At 42.4% G+C, this 20,412-nt stretch overlaps 1 protein-coding gene across 1 annotated transcript; it reads left to right on the top strand.

The window, feature by feature from the left end:
* The first annotated feature begins 1,911 nt into the window (after positions 1-1,911).
* On the top strand, positions 1,912-20,134 carry METTL3 (methyltransferase 3, N6-adenosine-methyltransferase complex catalytic subunit). The gene is made up of 11 exons (XM_047796796.1): positions 1,912-2,236; positions 13,649-13,866; positions 13,959-14,363; positions 15,408-15,583; positions 16,419-16,635; positions 16,864-17,051; positions 17,413-17,451; positions 17,640-17,748; positions 17,871-17,936; positions 18,101-18,213; positions 19,906-20,134. The coding sequence occupies exons 1-11, from the start codon at positions 2,137-2,139 to the stop codon at positions 20,015-20,017; spliced, it is 1,743 nt and encodes a 580-aa protein (XP_047652752.1). The 5' UTR covers positions 1,912-2,136; the 3' UTR covers positions 20,018-20,134.
* Positions 20,135-20,412: the final 278 nt, after the last annotated feature.

The raw sequence follows: 20,412 nt of genomic DNA on the forward strand, positions 1-20,412 counted from the left end.
TCTTTTTTTTTTCTATTTCTTGGGCCGCTCCCACGGCATATGGAGGTTCCCAGGCTAGGAGTCCAATCGGAGCTGTAGCCGCCAGCCTACACCAGAGCCACAGCAACGCAGGATCTGAGCCGCATCTGCGGCCTACACCACAGCTCATGGCAACGCCAGATCCTTAACCCACTGAGAAAGGCCAGGGATCGAACCCACAACCTCATGGTTCCTAGTCGGATTCGTTAACCACTGCGCCATGACGGGAACTCCGAAGAACTCTTGAAATTCTTTCCTATAGCTTCATCTACTGAAGTCCCTGCTGTCACTTCAATTGTGAATCTTTATACCACGTAATTTCCAATGTCTTTCCTGAATCACCTAGGTTTAGAATCTTCCCTTCTGGAGTTCCCGTCGTGGCGCAGTGGTTAACGAATCCGACTAGGAACCATGAGGTTGCGGGTTCGGTCCCTGCCCTTGCTCAGTTGGTTAAGGATCCGGCGTTGCCGTGAGCTGTGGTGTAGGTCGCAGACGCGGCTCGGATCCCGCGTTGCTGTGGCTCTGGCGTAGGCCGGCGGCTACAGCTCCGATTGGACCCCTAGCCTGGGAACCTCCATATGCCGCGGGAGCGGCCCAAGAAATAGCAAAAAGACCAAAAAAAAAAAAAAAAGAATCTTCCCTTCTTTGCAATCACGTTTGTTTTTTAAGCCTATGTTTATGCTGCCTTATGCTGTAAAGTTGGTTCAATATTAATAAATGGGTCCTAGCTCTTTTACATGACCAGAAACTCTGAAAACAAGAGGCAGGTCTTTTTAAGTTGTTCTGACAGTGTTTTGCATCTGGTTAGAGTTGATAAATCAGTAGTTCCCAAATGCTTCTGTTCAGAGGATGCAATGGGAACAAAGTTTGTAAGTTTACCACACACAGAAGTACACTTTGGCTCAGTTAATTTTCACAAAGAACATATTTATGCAATCCCAGAATAAGAAACACAGCACAACCAGAACCTCAAGAAGCCCCTTAGTACCCCTTCTGAGGATTCTATTTTGTTTGTTTTTGTTTGTTCTTTTGGCATGTGGAAGTCCCCTGGCCAGGGATCAAACCTGAGTCACAACAGCAACCAGAGTGGCTGCAGTGACAATGTAGGATCCTTAACCTGCTGTACCAGAAGTGAACTCCTGAGGACTCTGTTTTAATGTATCAGACATGACACTTGTAGATTTGATATAAGTAAGAATATGTATTTGTAGACTCCGCATATTATCTCTGTTCATCAGTCCTCCTCTGTCAAAGAAGCATACATAACAGCTGTATTTTTGTAAACAAATATATGGAAACATGAACCTACACCTTCAGTGGAAAAGGCATGTTAGTATCGAACTGTCAAAAGAAATCAGTGATCCTTCATTTAAAAATATCTGGGTGTTCCCCTTATGGCTCAGCATTAAAGAACCTGACTAGAATTCATGAAGACTGGTGTACCATCCCTTGGCCTCCCTCAGTGTTGGGGTTAAGTATCCCATGTTGCTGTGAGCTGTTGGTTTAAGTCACGACACAGCTCGAGTTCCTGCATTGCTGCAGCTCTGATTTGACCTCTTGCCTGAGAACTTCCGCATGCTTCAGGTGCGGCCCTAAAAAAGCAAAAAAATAAAATATCTGTGAATTCACCTGGTGGCCTAATGGTTAAGGAATAAGTGTTGTCTGCTGTGGTTCGGGTTTGATCCCTGTCCGGGAACTTCCGCATGTCCAAGTCGAGGCTACACTCGCACCAGCAGCCCTACCTTGGGTACTTTAACAAGAGTCAACTATCAGGACGCATTTCCTAATAATCAACATGGCCGCATGCGCGGCTATAAGCAAGATGGCCGCTCTGCCAGGCACCAATATGGCAACCCCAGCTTCACCGCTTCCGGTAGCGCGAAAGAGCGTCACTGAAAAACATATCCGCCACTCCGCCAACACTTAAGGTGGCTCCTCATTTCAGTTTCAAAGCGAGAGCGAAACGGGAAATGACTTTCTATCTGGCGCATCTCCCAGGACCTCCTTCCGGTTAGCCTTGGGGAGTACGCGTGAGAGTTGGAAATTTCGTGGAGCCAGTGCTGGGAGGTGCTAGTCGGCTACCCCTTGTTCGAGACGTGTCCCGGCTGTGGGACTAAAATGTCGGACACGTGGAGCTCTATCCAGGCCCACAAAAAGCAGCTGGACTCGCTGAGGGAAAGGCTGCGGCGGAGGCGGAAGCAGGACTCAGGGCACTTGGGTGAGGCGCTGGGCTGTTGGGCTGATGCTTACCCCGGGAGGGAGGGAGGGAACCCAGGAGGGAACCCTGGAGAAAAAGCTCCTGAGTCAGAGCCTTTGCCCAAATGGCCATTTCTTTAATGCTTCATAAGTTGGTACTCTTCTCTTCCCCTTCAGCCGCACAGACGCCTTGTCCTCTGGCAAGTAGTCGCGTTCCTTCCCACCTTGGCCCCTGGTCCCTCAAGTTCACCACTTTCCCGGGACGGAAGCTCCCATTCGTCCACAACCCTGCCTCTCCACGTCTGGTTGACTCCTCTTGAAAGTCTCCTTTGCTAGGCCTTTCAGGCCCCTTCCCTCGAGCAGCAAGTCCCCTCTTTGGATTATTTCCATGGCTCTTTGTTCGTCCCTCGGTTATAGCAATTGCTTTGTAGTGGTTGTTTCTCTGAGACTGTGGGCACTGTAAGAGCAAGTACGAATCTGTATACACAGGGACCATCTCATTGGCCCTCATAGAGCTGGCACAGGGTGTTGCTAAGTGAGTAGAGAAACTGGCATTGTCTTAGCCATTTACATATCAAACAATCTGGAAACATTTGTTTTTAAACTTTTTCACCCCTTCCGTTGCCCTCTGTGTCACAGTCATAAAACTTGAAGGAACCTCAAATGATTGTCATGTCTTTTCCATTCCACATCCCCAGCACAGGCCTTGAATTATCTAAAGCAAATCAATGGAAGATCTACAAGGATAATGAATCCATACCATTCTTGTAGCTTGTTTCTCTGTAGTGTACTTGAGTCCATCTCTAAATCTTGTGTTGAAATACGTGAGGTCCACACATTCATTCTGGTCTTTGGAAATGGAAAATGCCCTGGCAAGACTCTTACGCTATAATAAATAAACATCTATTGAGTATCTACAATGTACATGAGTCTAGTAAGACAAAAATAAGTAAAACAGTGTCCCTGCCCTCAAGGAATTTAAAATTTAGTTGGGAATAAAGGATTGGTACTTTTATTTATTTATTTATTTTTTGGTCTTTTTGCCTTTTCTAGGGCCGCTTCCCTCGGCATATGGAGGTTCCCAGGATAGGGGTCCAGTCGGAGCTGTAGCCACCAACCTACACCAGAGCCACAGCGACGCAGGATCTGAGCCGCATCTGCAACCTATACCACAGCTCACGACAACGCCGGATCCTTAACCCACTGAGCAAGGCCAGGGATCGAACCCGCAACCTCATGGTTCCTAGTCATTAACCACTGCGCCACGACGGGAACTCCGGATTGGTACTTTTAAAAGAAAAAGTCAGAAATGCAGTATGATATATGTAAAATGCCAAATGAATGATTCCTCAATGAGTGAAGGAATAAGTAACAGGAGTCAGGTTTAGTCAGTGAAGGCATCGTGGAGGAATTGGCACTTGGACTTTGGTCTTGATGGCTATATAGGACTTAGATAATTAAAGAGAAAATAAAAGGGCAGGGTAAGTAGAGGAAGAAGTGCAAGTTATATGATAAGGATTAATTAGTAGAAGTTCCACTTCACTTTTCCATGGTATTAGCCACACTTTGGAATTAACCAAACATTGTGCCATATGCAGATTAAACCACTAGAGCCTGGATACTTCATCAAGGTCCTTGCCAAGCATTTTCAATAATTTTGATGACAAGATTTATTCTCCCTTGAATGTAAATATTTTTTTTGATATAAATAGCTCTTGACTTGTAAATCCATTTAATAATATAGTTAAGACTCCTATAAAATTATTATTATTATTATTATTATTATTTGGCCATACCCTTCTGGGCCAGAGATAGAATCTTGAGCTGCAACTGTGACCTGCAACACAGTTGGTGGCAACACCAGGTCCTTAACCCACTATGTTGGGCCAGGGAGGGCACCTGCTCCAGCAACAACCTGAGCCACTGCAGAGACACCACCAGATCCTTAACTAGCTGCACCATGGTGGGTACTCCAAGACTCTTATAAAATTATTTTTGAAATTGTGATTAAACCTGCATTGTCTTCTGGCCCAGAGCTTTCACTGGTCTATTTGATTCTGAGAGAGTAGGTAGAGATGAAACCCAGATTAAACCAGCCTGTCACTGTTCTCTTCGATTATCTTGTTTAGTCCAAGGAATATATTTCTTTAAGGGTTAGGATTCTTAGGAAAGCATCATGAAACATAGTCTTTTAATCTTATTTGTCATGTATGATATAACCAAAGCCTTGATACAAATTCAGATCATTCAGTTCTTTTGTTTTCTTCATTCAGTTCTTTTTTTTTTTTTTTTATAAGGGTCGCACCTGAGGCACATGGAGGTTCCCAGGCTAGGGGTCTAATCGGGTTGTAGCTGCTACACCGCAGCCATAGCAACCATGGAATCCAAGCTGAGTCTGCCACTTACATCACAGCTCGTGGCAACGCTGGATCCTTAACCCACTGGGGCGAGGCCAGGGATCGAACCTTTCTCCTCATGGATACTAGTCAGATTCATTTCTGCTGAGCCATGATATAACTCCTTCATTCAGTTCTTTTCTCACAGTAAATAAATTATTTCTTACCATATCTCGATTTTTATAGCATTATGAAATCTGATACTTGTTTACTACTGAGCTCAATGTTAAAAGACGTAAACTAAAATGTATCTGTCATTAATTAATGCAAAATATTATAGACCAAGAATCTTTGTTAGCTTGGCGTTTTTGTTTGTTTTTGTTTGCTTTGGCTTTGTTTTGTTTGGCCATGCCCATGGGATGTGGAAATTCTGGGGCTAGGGATCAAACTGGTGCCACAGCAGCACTAGACCCTTAACCCACTGAGCTACTAGGGAACTCCAGTTTGGCTTTTTTTTTTTTTTTTTGGTCTTTTTCTTGGGCCGCTCTCGCGGCATATGGAGGTTCCCAGGCTAGGGGTTGAATCGGAGCTGTAGCCACCGGCCTACGCCAGAGCCACAGCAACGCGGGATCCGAGCCGCGTCTGTGACCTGTACCACAGCTCATGGCAACGCCAGATCCTTAACCCACTGAGCAAGGCCAGGGACCGAACCCGCAACCTCATGGCTCCTAGCCGGATTCGTTAACCACTGCACCACGACGGGAACTCCCGCAGTTTGGCATTTTTAAAGTACAACTTTTTTTTTTAACTGCAACAAAATACAGTATAAAATTTACTGGAGTTCCCCTTGTGGCACAGGGGAAATGAATCCGACTGGTAACAATGAGGTTTCCGCTTCGATCCCGGGCCTCGATCAGTGAGTTAAGGATCCTGTGTTGCTGTGAGTGGTGATGTAGGTGACAGACACAGCTCAGATCTTACATTGCTATGGTTGTGGCGTAGGCCGGCAGCTCTAGCTCCGATTCAACCTCTAGCCTGGAAATCTCCATATTCTGAGGGTGCGGCCCTAAAAAGAAAAGAAATTTACATCTTAATGATTATTTTTAAATGTATAGTTGATAGTGTGATGTATATTCATGTTGTTGTGCAGCTAATCTCCAGAACCTTTTTATTTTGCAAAATTGAAACTTTACCCATTAAACAATAACTCCCTATTTCTCAGTCCATGGCAACTATCCTTCTACCTTGTTTCTGTGGGTTTGACTTTAGATACCTCATGTAAATGGACTCATAAAGTATTTGTCTTTTTGTGACTGTCTTATTTCACTTAGCATGTTTTTAAGGTTCATCCATGTTGTAGCAAGTGTCAGAATTTCCTTTTTAAAAGCTGAATAATATTCCGTTGTGTGTCATTAACACATTTTGTTTATCCATTTATCTGTCAGTCGATAACTTGGGTTGTTACTTTTACACTTTAACTGTTGTGAGTAATGCTGCTGTATGAAAATGGGCTCAAGACACTTTTCAGCCCTTTTTTAATATAGATATAAAACCAGAAATGAAATCACTGGATCATATGATAATTCCATTTTATTTTCTCTTTATTTTTAAATTTTTTGTCCTTTGTCTTTTTAGGGCTGCACCCACGGCATATGGAGATTCCCAGGCTAGGGGTTGAATTGGAACCTTTGCTGCCAGCCTACGCCACATCCACAGCAACACAGGATCCAAGCTGCATCTGCAACCTATACCACAGCTCACTGGGACCTCTGGATCCTTAATACACTGAGTGAGGCCAGGGATCAAACCCGCATCCTCATGGGTACTACTCTGGTTCATTAACCACTGAGCCACGATGGGAACTCTGGTAATTCTATTTTCAATTTTCTTTCTTTCCTTTCTCCCCTTCCTTCCTTCCTTCCTTCCTTCCTTCCCTTCTTCTTTCTTCTTCTTTTTTTTTCTCTTTCCTTCTTCTTTTCTCTTCCTTCCTTCTTCCTTCCTCCTTTCCTTCCTTCCTCTTCTTTCTTTCTTTTTTCTTTCTTTCTCTTTCCCTTCTTTCCTTCTTCTTCTTTCTTTCTTTCTCTTTTCTTTTAGTTCTTTCTTTCGTTCTTTCTTTCGTTCCTTCTTCCTTCCTTCCTTCCTTCCTTCCTTCCTTTGCCTGCATTGTGTTCCTGGGCCAGGGACTGAACTGCACCACAGCAGCAACCCAAGCTGCTGCAGCATGGGTCCTTAATTTGCTGTGCCATAAGAGAACTCCTGAACAAACACTTTCTGAAGGAATTGGAACTTGGGGATTCCTAATGATTTCTGGTGGTAACCTATTTAAGAGTGATAAAACTTTGGAATATTTTCCCTAGGTATGTATATAGGCACAAATTTGCATGTGACTTCAGGGAATTCAGAGTGGCTACAGCCATCTATAAATAACACTTGCATTAACCAGCTATTAAATTTTTGTCCATAATATTAAACATAAGCCCCCTCCTCCCAGTAACTTTAAAAGGTACTTTCATTCCCGATGTCCTGAGTATTAGGAAAAGCATATTCCTAGGAAGTGTTATTAGTATGAGAATTTATAATCAGAATCATATCGCCAGGCTGTTTTTTTTTTTTTTTGGTCTTTTTGCTATTTCTTGGGCCACTTCCGCGGCATATGGAGGTTCCCAGGCTAGGGGTTGAATCGGAGCTGTAGCCACCGGCCTATGCCAGAGCCACAGCAATGCGGGACCCGAGCCGCGTCTGCAACCTACACCACAGCTCACGGCAACGCTGGATCGTTAACCTACTGAGCAAGGGCAGGGACCAAACCCGCAACCTCATGGTTCCTAGTCGGATTCGTTAACCACTGCGCCACGACGGGAACTCCCTGTTTTTGTTTTTTTGTTTTTTGGTTTTTGTTTTTCCTTTTGGCCGCCTCATGGCATATGGAGTTTCCCAGACCAGGGATCAGATCTGAGCCATGATTGTGGCAACACCAGATCCTTAACCCCACTGTGCCAGGCTGGGGATTGAACCCAAGTCCTCTTGCTGCAGAGATGCCACCAATCCTGTTGTGCCATAGTGGGAACTCCCAGGCTGTTTTTTGAAAAAGACTGATTAGTCAAATTACCAAAGGAGAAAAAAAGTCAGTATCCAGTTCCAGAGACTGAAAATATAAAAGTGGTTCTTTTCATAGACTGCTTGCTTATTCTAAGAAAAATTATACATGACTCAAAGAATTTATAAATTTAGTTACTAGAAAACTCTTAAGAAGAAATGTTTATATTACTTTTTTGGTAGTATCAGTAGGTTAATTATAAAAAGTACATTTTCATCTTATTAACACTAACATTGGAGCAAAATCAATGCTTTTTCTCTCCATTGTGGCTCAGTGGGTTAAGGATTCAGTATTGTCACTGCAGTGGCTTGAGTCTTTACTGTGGCACAGGTTCAGTCCCTGGCCTGAGAACTTCCACATGCTACAGCCAAAAAGAAGAAAAAAAGAATAAAGCACTGATTAAAAATTTGATATCTGCTACTCAGCCATAAAAAAGAACAAAATAACACCATTTGCAGCAACATGGAACTATAGAGATTCTCATACTAAGTGAAGTAGGTCAGAAGGAAAAAGACAAATACCATGTGATATCACTGGTATATGGCATCTAATATATGTCACAAATGAACCTGTCCACTGAAAAGAAACAAACTCATGGATTTGTAAAACAGACTTGTGGTTATCAGGGGGAGGGGGTGGGATGGACTGAGAGTTTGGAGTTAGTAAATTTACATTTGGAGTGGATAAGGAATGAGGTCCTGCTGTATAGCATGGGTAGCTATCCAGTCACTTGTGATGGAACATGATGGAAGATGATATGGGAAAAAGTATATGTGTGTGTGTGTGTGTGTGTGTGTAACTGGGTCACTTTGCAGTACAGCGGAAATTGAGAAAACATTTTAAATCAACTATAATTGGAGTTCCCGTCGTGGCGCAGTGGTTAACGAATCCGACTAGGAACCATGAGGTTGCGGGTTTGGTCCCTGCCCTTGCTCAGTGGGTTAACGATCCGGCGTTGCCGTGGTGTAGGTCGCAGACGCGGCTCGGATCCCGAGTTGCTGTGGCTCTGGCGTAGGCCGGTGGCTGCAGCTCCGATTCAACCCCTAGCCTGGGAACCTCCATATGCTGTGGGAGCGGCCCAAGAAATAGCAAAAAAAAAAAAAAAAAAAAAAGACAAAAAAAAATAAATCAACTATAATTAAAAATTCAAATCATGGAAAATGCTCAGTAACTTGACATTAATTTTAAATTAATATAAAATTTATTAATTAAAAATAATTTAAAATTATATTCATTAATTTAAAAATGAATTTATTCTTTGGCCACACCTGTGGCACATGGAAGTTCCTGGGCCAGGGATTGAATCCAATCTGCAGCTGTGACACAGCTTTGGCACAGCTTTGGCACAGCTTTGGCAATGCTGGATCCTTAACCCACTGTGCCATAGTGGAAACTCCAACATTTATTTTAATCACTGACAACAGTCTTATTTTCTTTTAAGTCACATGGACAAGAAACAAGCAAAATGTGCAAAATTAGGATGTAGATATGTCTCCAAAGAAGACATACAGATGACCAACAGATATATGAAAATATATACAACGTTGCTAATCATTAGGGAAATGCAAATCAAAATCATAATGAGGAGTTCCCGTCGTGGCGCAGTGGTTAACGAATCCGATTAGGAACCATGAGGTTGCGGGTTCGGTCCCTGGCCTTGCTCAGTGGGTTAACGATCCGGCGTTGCCGTGAGCTGTGGTGTAGGTTGCAGAAGCGGCTCAGATCCTGCGGTGCTGTGGCTCTGGCGTAGGCCGGTGGCTACAGCTCCGATTCAACCCCTAGCCTGGGAACCTCCATATGCTGCGGGAGCGGCCCAAGAAATAGCAACAGCAACAACAACAAAAAGACAAAAAAAATCATAATGAGATATCACCTCAAACTTGCTAGAATGACTGTTATTAAATAGGTGAAATGGGAGTTCCTGTTGTGGCACAGCGAAAACGCATCCCACTAGTATCCATGAGGACACAGTTTCAATCCCTGGCCTCACTCAGTGGGTTAAGGATCCAGCATTGCTATGATCTGTGGTGTAGGTCGCAAACACAGCTTGGAACTGGTGTGGCTGTGGTGTAGGCTGGCAGCTGTATCTCCAGTTCGATCCTTAGCCTGGGAACTTCCCATATGCCATGGATGTGGCCCTAAAAAAAAAGAAAGTCTAAAGACAAGTGTTGGCAAAGACAAAAGGGAACCCTAATTCACTGATGGTGGGAATTGGTATAGCCATTATGGAAAACAATATGGATGTTCCTCAACAAGTAAAAAAAAAAAAAATAGAATTACCGTATGATTCAGCAATTCCATTTTTAGGAATTGAAATCGAGATCTCAATGAGATACCTGTACACCCATATTCATTGTAGCATTACTTACAATAACCAAACTAAATGTCCATTGATGGATGAGTGGATAAAGAAAATGTGGAATAAATATACAATGGAACATTTTTCATTAATGAAAAAAAGGAAATCCTGCCATTTATAACAACATGCTTGGTTCTGGGGGCCATTATGGCAAGTGAAATAAGTCGGATACTGAAAGACGAATACTGTGTGGTCTTAGATTGCATTTGAGATGTGGAATCTTAAATAGTCAGTCATAGAAGTAGAGGGTAGAATAGTGATTGTCAGGGGAAGGGGGGACTTGGGGAGGTGATGGTAAAAGGGTACAGAGTTTCAGTTATGCAAGATAAATAAGTTCTGGAGATCTAATATACAGTATAGTGCCTATAGCTAGCAATACTGAATTGTATACTTAAAATTTTCCAAGGTGATAAATCTTATGTTGTCTTACTGTACATACAAAAATAATAAGAACAGAAGGAAACTTTTGGGAAGTAATAGATATGTCTGTGGTCTTGGTGGTGATGGTTTAATGGGTATGTATACTGTCTCCAAACTCAGTTGTATAGATTATAGCTTTTTACATGTCAATCATAACCCAATAAAGTGGTTTTAAAAATATAAGGAGCTTAGGCCTTTATTAACAAAACAAAACTCATATTAATGGCAATAGAATATTGCCTGTCAAACAAATTTAGAATATGAATTAAAGAGGGGAAATGGATAATATATTATTTATCTAAAATGTTAAAAGTTTCAAAACTGTGCAACAAAGCAAAAGACCTGTATGCAGAGTATTGATTTAAAATTTAGGCATTCCTGCTGTGGTACAGTGGGTTAAGAATTTGGTGCAGTGGCTCAGGTTGCTGCAGAGTTGCAGGTTTGATCTCAGGCCTGGCACAGTGGGTTAAGGGAACAGGTGTTGCCACAGCTGTGGTATTGATTCAGTCTCTGGCCCAGGAATTTCCCAATGCCATGAGGGTGGCTATTGGAAAAAAAAAATTACCTGCATCTTTTTAGGGCCTCACCCAAGGCATATGGAAGTTCATGGGCTGGGGTGGAATTGGAGCTGCAGCTGCAGGCCTACACCACAGCCACAGCAACTTGGGATCTGAGCAGCATCTACAGCCTATGTATGCTGCACCTTGTAGCAACACCAGATCCAGATTGCAGCAAGGTCAGGATTGAACCCACATCCTTATGGATGCTAGTCAGATTCTTAACCTGAACTTTGGATTCTGAACTCCTTACCTACATCTTTTTTAGTGTCTATTTCTATTATCAAACTCTTTAGTTTAATAGTTGATAATATGATTTACTCAGTTTAGCATACTTCATGAGTTAAAATGGTCAGTGTTTAATGTATAAAACAATTTGTGGATGTAATGCCTGAAATCCTAATTTTAAAACACTTGGAGGAGTTCCTGTGGAACATGCAGTGGAAACAAATCCGACTAGGAACCATGTTTCTGGTTTGAAAAACAGAAAACAAAACACCTGATGTTTTTCCACCATAATAATGAACTTTGTCATTAATTGTGCTAGGTTAGGTTGCTAAATTAAAGATTTTGATTACTTCAAAAAAGTTTTAAAACTGGACTGATTTTTTTATTTTATTTTTAATTTTTTTTGTCTTTTTGTCTTTTTAGGGCCATACCCACGGCATATGGAGGTTCCCAGGCTAGGGGTCTAATCGGAGCCATAGCTTTGGGCCTACGCCACAGCCACAGCAACGCCAGATCTGAGCAGAGTCTGTGACCCACACCACACACAGCTCATGGCAATGCCGGATCTGTAACCCACTGAGTGAGGCCAGGGATCGAACTCGCAACCCCATGGTTCCCCATAGTCGGATTTGTCTTCGCTGTGCCACAATGGGAACTCCTGGACTGCTTTTTTAAAAAAAAGCTCAGAGTTTGATCCTTGTGTAAATTGTGATTGGGATATTTTATTTATTTATTAAAAATGTTTTTTAAAATGAGAATCTTTTTTTTTTTTCTTTTGGCTGCACTTGTGACATGAAGAAGTTCCTGGGTCAGGGATCAAACATGCCACAGCAACAACAATACTGAGTCCCTAACCTGCTGAGCTACCAGGGAACTCATAATTGGGGTAATTTAGCTCAAATTTATTAGACTCGTATAATCTTTCAATTGCAAAGGACTTTAATTCTTACCAATTTGATCCTATGCAAGAATTTTGCCTGTAGTCTTCCAAATAAGCTGAATAGTAATTGTCACTTGTATTCTTACATATCTTTAGCTTAAATCACTTGCTTTCAGACTTTCTCATCCAGACCTTCAGAGTGCTTCCATGACCCTTCCATCTGTACCCCTCTTTGCCAAAACAAAACAAGGAACTTGATCTGGCAAAAGTTCAAGTCTGAGATTCGGCAGAATCATAAGTAAGCAAGGTGAAGAACCTCAGTGATTTAACATTTCCAGCTAGTATGGAGTTGTGGAGTCTGTTTTCCTTATAGGGTATAACTTATTTTCCTAAAATGTTATTGTTCCAGCAAGGTGTTTGATATAGTTCAGCTCCATTTTCCTTGGAATTCTGACATTTTACTAAAGTTACTCCATTAGAGTGGGTTTTTTTTTTTTTTTTTTTTGTCTATTAGGGTCACACCGGCAGCATATGGAGATTTCCAGGCTAGGGATCGAATTAGAGCGTAGCTGCTGGCCACAGCCACAGACACAGCAAGGCAGGATCTGAGCCACATCCACGACCTACACCACAGCTCACGACAACACCAGATCCTTAACACTGAGCGAGGCCAGGGATCAAACCCGAGTCCTCGTGGATGCTAGTCGGGTTCGTTAACCACTGAGCCACGACGGGAACTCCTAGAGTAAAAATTTTTAAGTAAGCAAAATATCTTTAAATGGAAGCTAGTGGCACATTTAGAATATTTTACACAATTCCGGTAGATTTCCTGAATGTTTACTATTTCATCTGTATTTTAACTGAAGAAACACAGATATTAGGCTTTCCCAAAGGTAATATTTTGTCATAATTTGAGTTTCTTAAATCTTATTAAGTTTATGATGGCTACCCAACTTGTGAAGTAGTAGAGTAGGTGATAAAAATATAGTCAGGAGATACCATTTGGTGACCAGGGCTTCAACAAGATTTTATAAAATTTTTGTGTTTCTGTTTAAAGGTCACATTGTTCTGACCCCCAGTGCTGTCATTTTTTTATACCCTTTGATTTGCAGTGCCCTTAATTCATTAAAATTCAAACTCCATTCTTCAAAAAGACCTCATCACAGCTTAGGTTGTTGAGAATATTCCTGGTTATAAATGCAGGTTGATTATATCAGTTGTCATTTAGAATGACTGAAGGGAGGTGGTATGGACATTTAAATCTACCATGCTGCTAATTTATTTCCCTTGGAGCATAGCAAGAAAAGGAATTAGGAAAATACCTCTCACTCAACAGAGAAAAGGTAAGTGGTTCCCCCAAAATCCAGGATTGTCTTGGCAAAGCATTGAATGCTTTAGCATAATTAAGAAATGGGTAGCTAGTGTTAAATTTGGTCAGAGAATCTCCTGCATGAAATGAAAGAATTGTGTGTTGTGAGTGGTGGAGGATTTGATTCCTGAGAATATATAGATTGATGGTGGTTGCCCTCTTTCATTTTCACTTTTCTTCACTCCTAGATCTTCGGAATCCAGAGGCAGCACTGTCTCCAACCTTCCGTAGTGACAGCCCAGTGCCTACTGTACCCACTTCTGGTGGCCCTAAGCCCAGCACAGCTTCAGCAGTTCCTGAGCTAGCTACAGACCCTGAATTAGAGAAGAAGTTGCTACACCACCTTTCTGATCTGGCACTAACATTGCCCACTGATGCTGTCTCCATCCGTCTTGCCATCTCCACGGTAATGATCTGATAAGACAAGGTTGGGAACTACCTCTGCTGTTCTTCAGTTCATGGTCAGTGTTTTACTTTCCCTTTCACCTCCTTCTTTAGCCAGATGCCCCTGCCACTCAAGATGGGGTGGAAAGCCTCTTACAGAAGTTTGCAGCTCAGGAGTTGATTGAAGTAAAGCGAAGTCTCCTACAAGATGATGCACACCCTACTCTTGTGACCTATGCTGATCATTCCAAGCTCTCTGCCATGATGGGTGCTGTGGCAGAAAAGAAGGGCCCTGGGGAGGTAGCCGGGACCATCACAGGGCAGAAGAGGCGTGCAGAACAGGACTCGACCACAGTAGCTGCCTTTGCAAGCTCTCTGACCTCTGGTCTGGCCTCTTCAGCATCAGAAGTAGCCAAGGAGCCAACCAAGAAATCAAGGAAACATGCTGCCTCAGATGTTGACCTGGAGATAGAGAGCCTTCTGAACCAACAATCTACTAAGGAACAACAGAGCAAGAAGGTAGGGGTAGATGGAAATCCTCTCACATGTATACTTTTTTTTTAAAATAAATTTTATTGGAACATAGTTGACTTATACACACATGTGCTTTGAATTACAGCTTTGATTGAGAAGGATTTAATGCTAGGGCCAGGAGCAAGAATTGAGGGTTTAAGCAGTGGTTTTCAACTGAGGATGATTATACCCCCCCTTGTAACCCCTAGAGGACATTTGGCAATGTCTGGAGACATTTTTGGTTGTCAAAACACAGAAGAGTGCTACCTTCTACATCTAGTGAGTAGAAGCAAGAGATGCTGCAAAGCATCCCTGTAATTGTACTTGGACAATCCCTACACTGCAAAGGATTATTTGGCCTAAAATGTCAATAGCGCACCAATGTTGAGAAACTTTTCTTTCAATCTATTTGGAGGAATCATCATGTCAAGAGAAGAGGAATCTAAACATAAAAATAGAGGGAAATGAATGATGGAAGATAGTCATATGGACCAGTAGTTACAGAAATTGATTATACTATGCGAAATGGCAGTGTAGTGGTTCTGAGTATAAATATTGGACCCATAGGAGTTATCCATTTCCTACTTCTAGCTATGTGGATTTAAACAAGTTAAGTTCTCTTGAGCCTTAGTCTTCTCATCTGTGAGGATGACTAGAATCCACCCCCCGCCTCCCACACGCTTATAGAATTGTTGCATAAGCTTTGAGCTAACTAGTAACATGCTTAGCACCGTGCCTTGGTTCAGTACCTAATGTAAGTGGCTTGGGTTTGGAGAAATGCTTTCCTTGGGAGGGTAGTTTAGTTTAATGCTTAGCAGTGGAGCCAGTCTTATTTTTTAATTTCATCCCAAATGCAGATTTGTGTGGAAGAACGAAACCCATGACAAATCTCTTTTCCTAGGGTTCCATTTTTCCCTTGTTTTTTTAACCCAATTTTCCCCATATTGACTGAGTTTATTGACCCCCTCATAGCACATTGATGTCAAGTAGATCTTAAGGACTAATTTTATCTACAAACCTTTTTTAAGTCCAAGGTTTCTTCTGTCACAGGTTAGTCAAGAGATCCTAGAACTATTAAATACTACAACAGCCAAGGAACAATCCATTGTTGAAAAGTTTCGTTCACGAGGTCGGGCTCAAGTGCAAGAATTCTGTGACTATGGAACCAAGGAGGAGTGCATGAAAGCCAGTGATGCTGACCGGCCTTGTCGCAAGCTGCACTTCAGGTCTCTTGGAAAGAATAGGGATGGGATGGGTCACCTAGAAGCAGTCATTCTTTTTAAGCATAATACTTCCAGTCATTAGAGTTCTATCTTCAATCCTAGTAGTGAATGGTTTTAATATGATTTGTCTAAGACCTTCAGACTCTGAAGGTTCACTTTCAGAAAAAGTGTTCTTTGGAGTTCCTGTTGTGGCTCTGCAGAAACGAATCTGACTACTATCTATGAGGACTCGGGTTCAATCCTTGGCCTCGCTCAGTGGGATAAGGATCCCTTGTTGCCATGAGCTGTGGTGTGGGTTGCAGATGTGGCTTGGATACCAAGTTGCTTTGGCTGAGGCATAGGTTCAGCTTTAGCCCCGATTTGGCCCCTAGCCTGGTAACTTCCATATGCCATGGATGTGGCCCTAAAAAGCAAAAGAGAAAGAAAGAAAGAGTGTTCTTTGGGAATAGAGTTGCACTCCTAAAAAGATTTAAGGGTATTTTTGAAAAAGTGACCCTCTTCTTGAAATAGCAAGCCATCTCTCTTTGAGTCCCAAAGTTCTCTGGAAGGAGGATAATCTTATGAAAGATGGGAACCTTGTCTCTTAGGTCAGTGCTTTATTCTGCTTTAATTAGCAAGCCCTTCCTTCCTGTCATAAGGAAGCTAAGTCTTTGCTCAGAGAGGAATTAAAACTCTTCTTTAGCATATAGTACACATTTTAATGTCACTTGCCTTTCTGCTCTGAAAACTCTGAGAGGAAACTCTAATGAGACACCTGAAATTCTGCCACAATTTGAAACTTGAACTTTGAGATCTAACTCAAACACCATCTTGACTCCAATTCTTTTTATTTCCCCAGACGGATCATCAATAAACACACGGATGAGTCATTAGGTGACTGCTCTTTCCTTAACACATGTTTCCACATGGATACCTGCAAATATGTTCACTATGAAATTGATGCTTGCGTGGATTCTGAGGCTCCTGGAAGCAAAGACCATACACCAAGCCAGGAGCTTGCCCTTACACAGAGCGTTGGAGGGGACTCCAATGCAGATCGACTCTTCCCACCTCAGGTACCTGTCTGCTCAGAAGACCTACTTTACTTAAGGACCTTTGTCTCAGTAGGGCAGCCATACATGTAGGAAAACAGGGCATAATCAGTGATCAGTCCTGCTGATTGGGAATGGAGTGGGATAGATATACATATAAGGGAGTAGGAAAATCAAATGGAAAAAGAGGGACTGGGGCCATGAATCTTGAGAGTGAAGGAAGGGAAGATGACCAAATACCACCTCATGCAGTGGATCTGTTGTGATATCCGCTACCTGGACGTCAGTATCTTGGGCAAGTTTGCAGTTGTGATGGCTGACCCACCCTGGGATATTCACATGGAGCTGCCCTATGGGACCCTGACAGATGATGAGATGCGCAGGCTCAACATACCAGTACTGCAGGATGATGGCTTTCTCTTCCTCTGGGTCACAGGCAGGTAATGCAGTTCAAAGATACGTAGGTATGGGCAGATATAGTACAGAGTGAGTACTGGGTGGGAATAATAAAATCCTGGGTTTTCCTAGCCCTGCTATTAAAATGTATGACTGAATTAGTCTTTTACCTACTGATATCTAATGCCTATTTATAACACAAATGATACTATGAATTTTGTAACTCTGTTCCTGGTGAAAGGTTAAGACCATTGAGAATAGATACTCTATCTTCTCATTCTTAGATCCATCCTGTTGCCCCAATGGTGTCTTGCATGTAAATATTCACTCAATGTCTACTGAAAACATGTATCTTAGAGAAAAAAATATGGGCATGGAAATAGCTGTTTTAACTCTTCTTTCTAGGGCCATGGAGTTGGGCAGAGAATGTCTGAACCTCTGGGGGTAAGTAGCAATCATTGTGTGGCTTTCTTCTGAGGGAAATAAATATGTAATTACTGTAGTTGATAGGTGTTCCCTTCTTCAAGAGTATTCTGTGATTCCTTGCCTCTATAATAGTTGTAGTAGTTGGCACCACTCCTAAATGATGAAAGCCTGATTAAAGCTCCAATTCTTTTTCTTATACCCCACAGTTACGAACGGGTAGATGAAATTATCTGGGTGAAGACAAATCAACTGCAGCGCATCATTCGGACAGGCCGTACAGGTCACTGGTTGAACCATGGGAAGGAACACTGCTTGGTGAGCAGCAGTAGGGTCCAGTTCAATAGGCGGAGCAAAACATAGGAGTTGTTTGATTTCTTACTGAGAAACAGTTCAAATGCTGGAGTTTCATAAACTAATCTGTTCTCTGTGGTGAGCAGGTTGGTGTCAAAGGAAATCCCCAAGGATTCAACCAGGGTCTGGATTGTGATGTGATCGTAGCCGAGGTATGTGCTTTACCCAGGCATCCAAAGATCCACATTTTAAAACTGCTGTCAGTTTTTCTAGCCAGGTGTATTTTTACCCCCAATTTCATTTGGGTCATAAACATGAAAGAGCTAGAATTGCAATCTTGTGTAACTTAAAAGTAGCTAAAGCTTTTATTTCCTAGGTTCGTTCCACCAGTCATAAACCAGATGAAATCTATGGCATGATTGAGAGACTGTCCCCTGGCACTCGAAAGATTGAATTATTTGGACGACCACACAATGTGCAACCTAATTGGTAAGGTTATGAGAGAATGTGCTGACCCCAAGGGTAAAACTGTTTATAGTTGAGGACAGAAGTTAGTAGAGCTTCACCTCACATTCTAATCTATAAATTAGTTCAGAGGTTTTTTTTGTTTGTTTTTTTTTTTTTTTTGTCTGCACCTGAAGCATATGGAAGTTTCCTGGCCAGGGACTGAATCTGAACCCCAGCTGTGACCTATGCTACAGCTGTGGCAGTGCCAGATCCTTAATCCAATCCACCGTGCTGCTGCAAAGGTAATGCTGGATCCTTAGCCTGCTGTGCCACAGTGGGAACTCTCAGAGGATTCTTTTTTTTTTTTTTTTTTGTCTTTTGTGTTTTTAGGGCCGCATATGGAGGTTCCGGGCTAGGGATCTAATAGGAGTTGTAGCTGCCAGCCTACACCACGGGCACAGCAATGCAGGATCTGAGCCACATCTGTGACCTTCATCACAGCTCATGGCAATGCTGGATCCTTAACCCTTTGAGCAAGACTAGGGATCGAACCTGCATCCTCATGGATACTTGTTACGTTCGTTAACCACTGAGCCATGATGGGAACTCCCCAGAGGATTCTTAAGTCACTAACATTCAGTGGAGACCCAGCAGGTTTTAGGATTTAAACCACTGCTCAGGGTCTCCACTCTTATAACCAAAAGATCTCTGTTATTCTATGGGATTTACTGAATCTGCCTCGTGGTGGTTACTGAGAATCTATTTAATCTATAAACAATTTTACCATCTTTCATCTTATTAGTAGAGCTTTAAAATAAATGCTGCTAGCATTTTACTAATCCAGAGAATACTCACTTACAGCAGGAACTTTGTGAAGTAGGCCTGGTTAGCCATAGGTTATTAACCCTTCATTAGTACTAAGATCTTTTTTTTTTTTTTTTGGTCTTTTTGCCATTTTTTAGGCTGCTCCCACGGCATATGGAGGTTCCCAGGCTAGGGGTCGAATTGTAACTGTAGCCACAAGCCTGCACCAGAGCCACAGCAACGCAGGATCTGAGCCGTGTCTGCAACCTACACCACAGCTCACAGCAATGCCGGATCCTTAACCCACTGAGCAAGGCCAGGGATCGAACCGTCAACCTCATGGTTCCTAGTCAGATTCGTTAACCACTAAGCCACGACAGGAACTCCAGTACTAAGATCTTTTAAAAAAATATTGGCATGGGAGTTCCCATGCTGGTTCAGCAGGTTAAGTATCTGGCCTTATCATTGTGGTGGCTTGAGTTGCTGCTATGATGCAGGTTTGATCCCTGGGCCGGGAACTTCTGAATACCATGGGTGCGGCCAAAAAAAAAAAAGGCATGAATGTTACATGATAGGCAGTAAGGACACATATTTTGACAGTATTAAGCTTTTAAATTCCAAGTTTTTGTTTTTGTTTTTGTTTTTTTTTTGCCTTTTAAGGGCCACACCCATGGTGTATGTAAGTTCCCAGGCTAGGGGTCCTATCAGAGCTGCAGCTGCCAACCTACCCCACGGCCACATCCACACAGGGTATGAGCCTTGTCTGTGACCTGCATCACAGCTCACAGCAATGCTGGACCTCCAACTCACTGATCAAGGCCAGGATCGAACCTGTATCCTCATGGATACTAGTCAGATTTGTTTCTGCACCACAACGGGAACTCCAAATGCCAGGATTTTTTATTTGACCCTTCCTTCCCCTTGCTTCAGGATCACCCTTGGAAATCAACTGGATGGGATCCATCTACTAGACCCAGATGTGGTTGCCCGGTTCAAGCAAAGGTATCCAGATGGTATCATCTCTAAACCTAAGAATTTATAGAAGTACTTTGAAACCTAAGCATCCATGGCCATGGCTCTTCAGGCTGTACCTGAAGAGTAATATTTGTACAATAGCTTTTATTCCTTATTTAAATAAAAGTTTGTATTGTAGTTGGGATTTTGTGGTCAAGTTCTGGCTCTGCCACTTAACAGTGTGCATCTTGTGTAACTCATATCTCAGTATGATTAGTTACATGTAATCTGGGAATATCTACCTCATTGGATTGCTGTAAAGTTTCAAACTAAACGCATGGGAAGCATTAAAGTGTTGATTATACTGTATAGGATCAAAATGATTAGCAATTAGTGGTAGTAAACATGGTAATCAAGAAGGGGGTTCTCCGAGACATTTCTCAAGGTACGATTTGAGTGTCACTTAAGATTATCATCACTAGG

The sequence above is a fragment of the Phacochoerus africanus genome, chromosome 9 (genome assembly GCF_016906955.1).
Source record: "Phacochoerus africanus isolate WHEZ1 chromosome 9, ROS_Pafr_v1, whole genome shotgun sequence".
Classification (NCBI taxonomy): domain Eukaryota; kingdom Metazoa; phylum Chordata; class Mammalia; order Artiodactyla; family Suidae; genus Phacochoerus; species Phacochoerus africanus.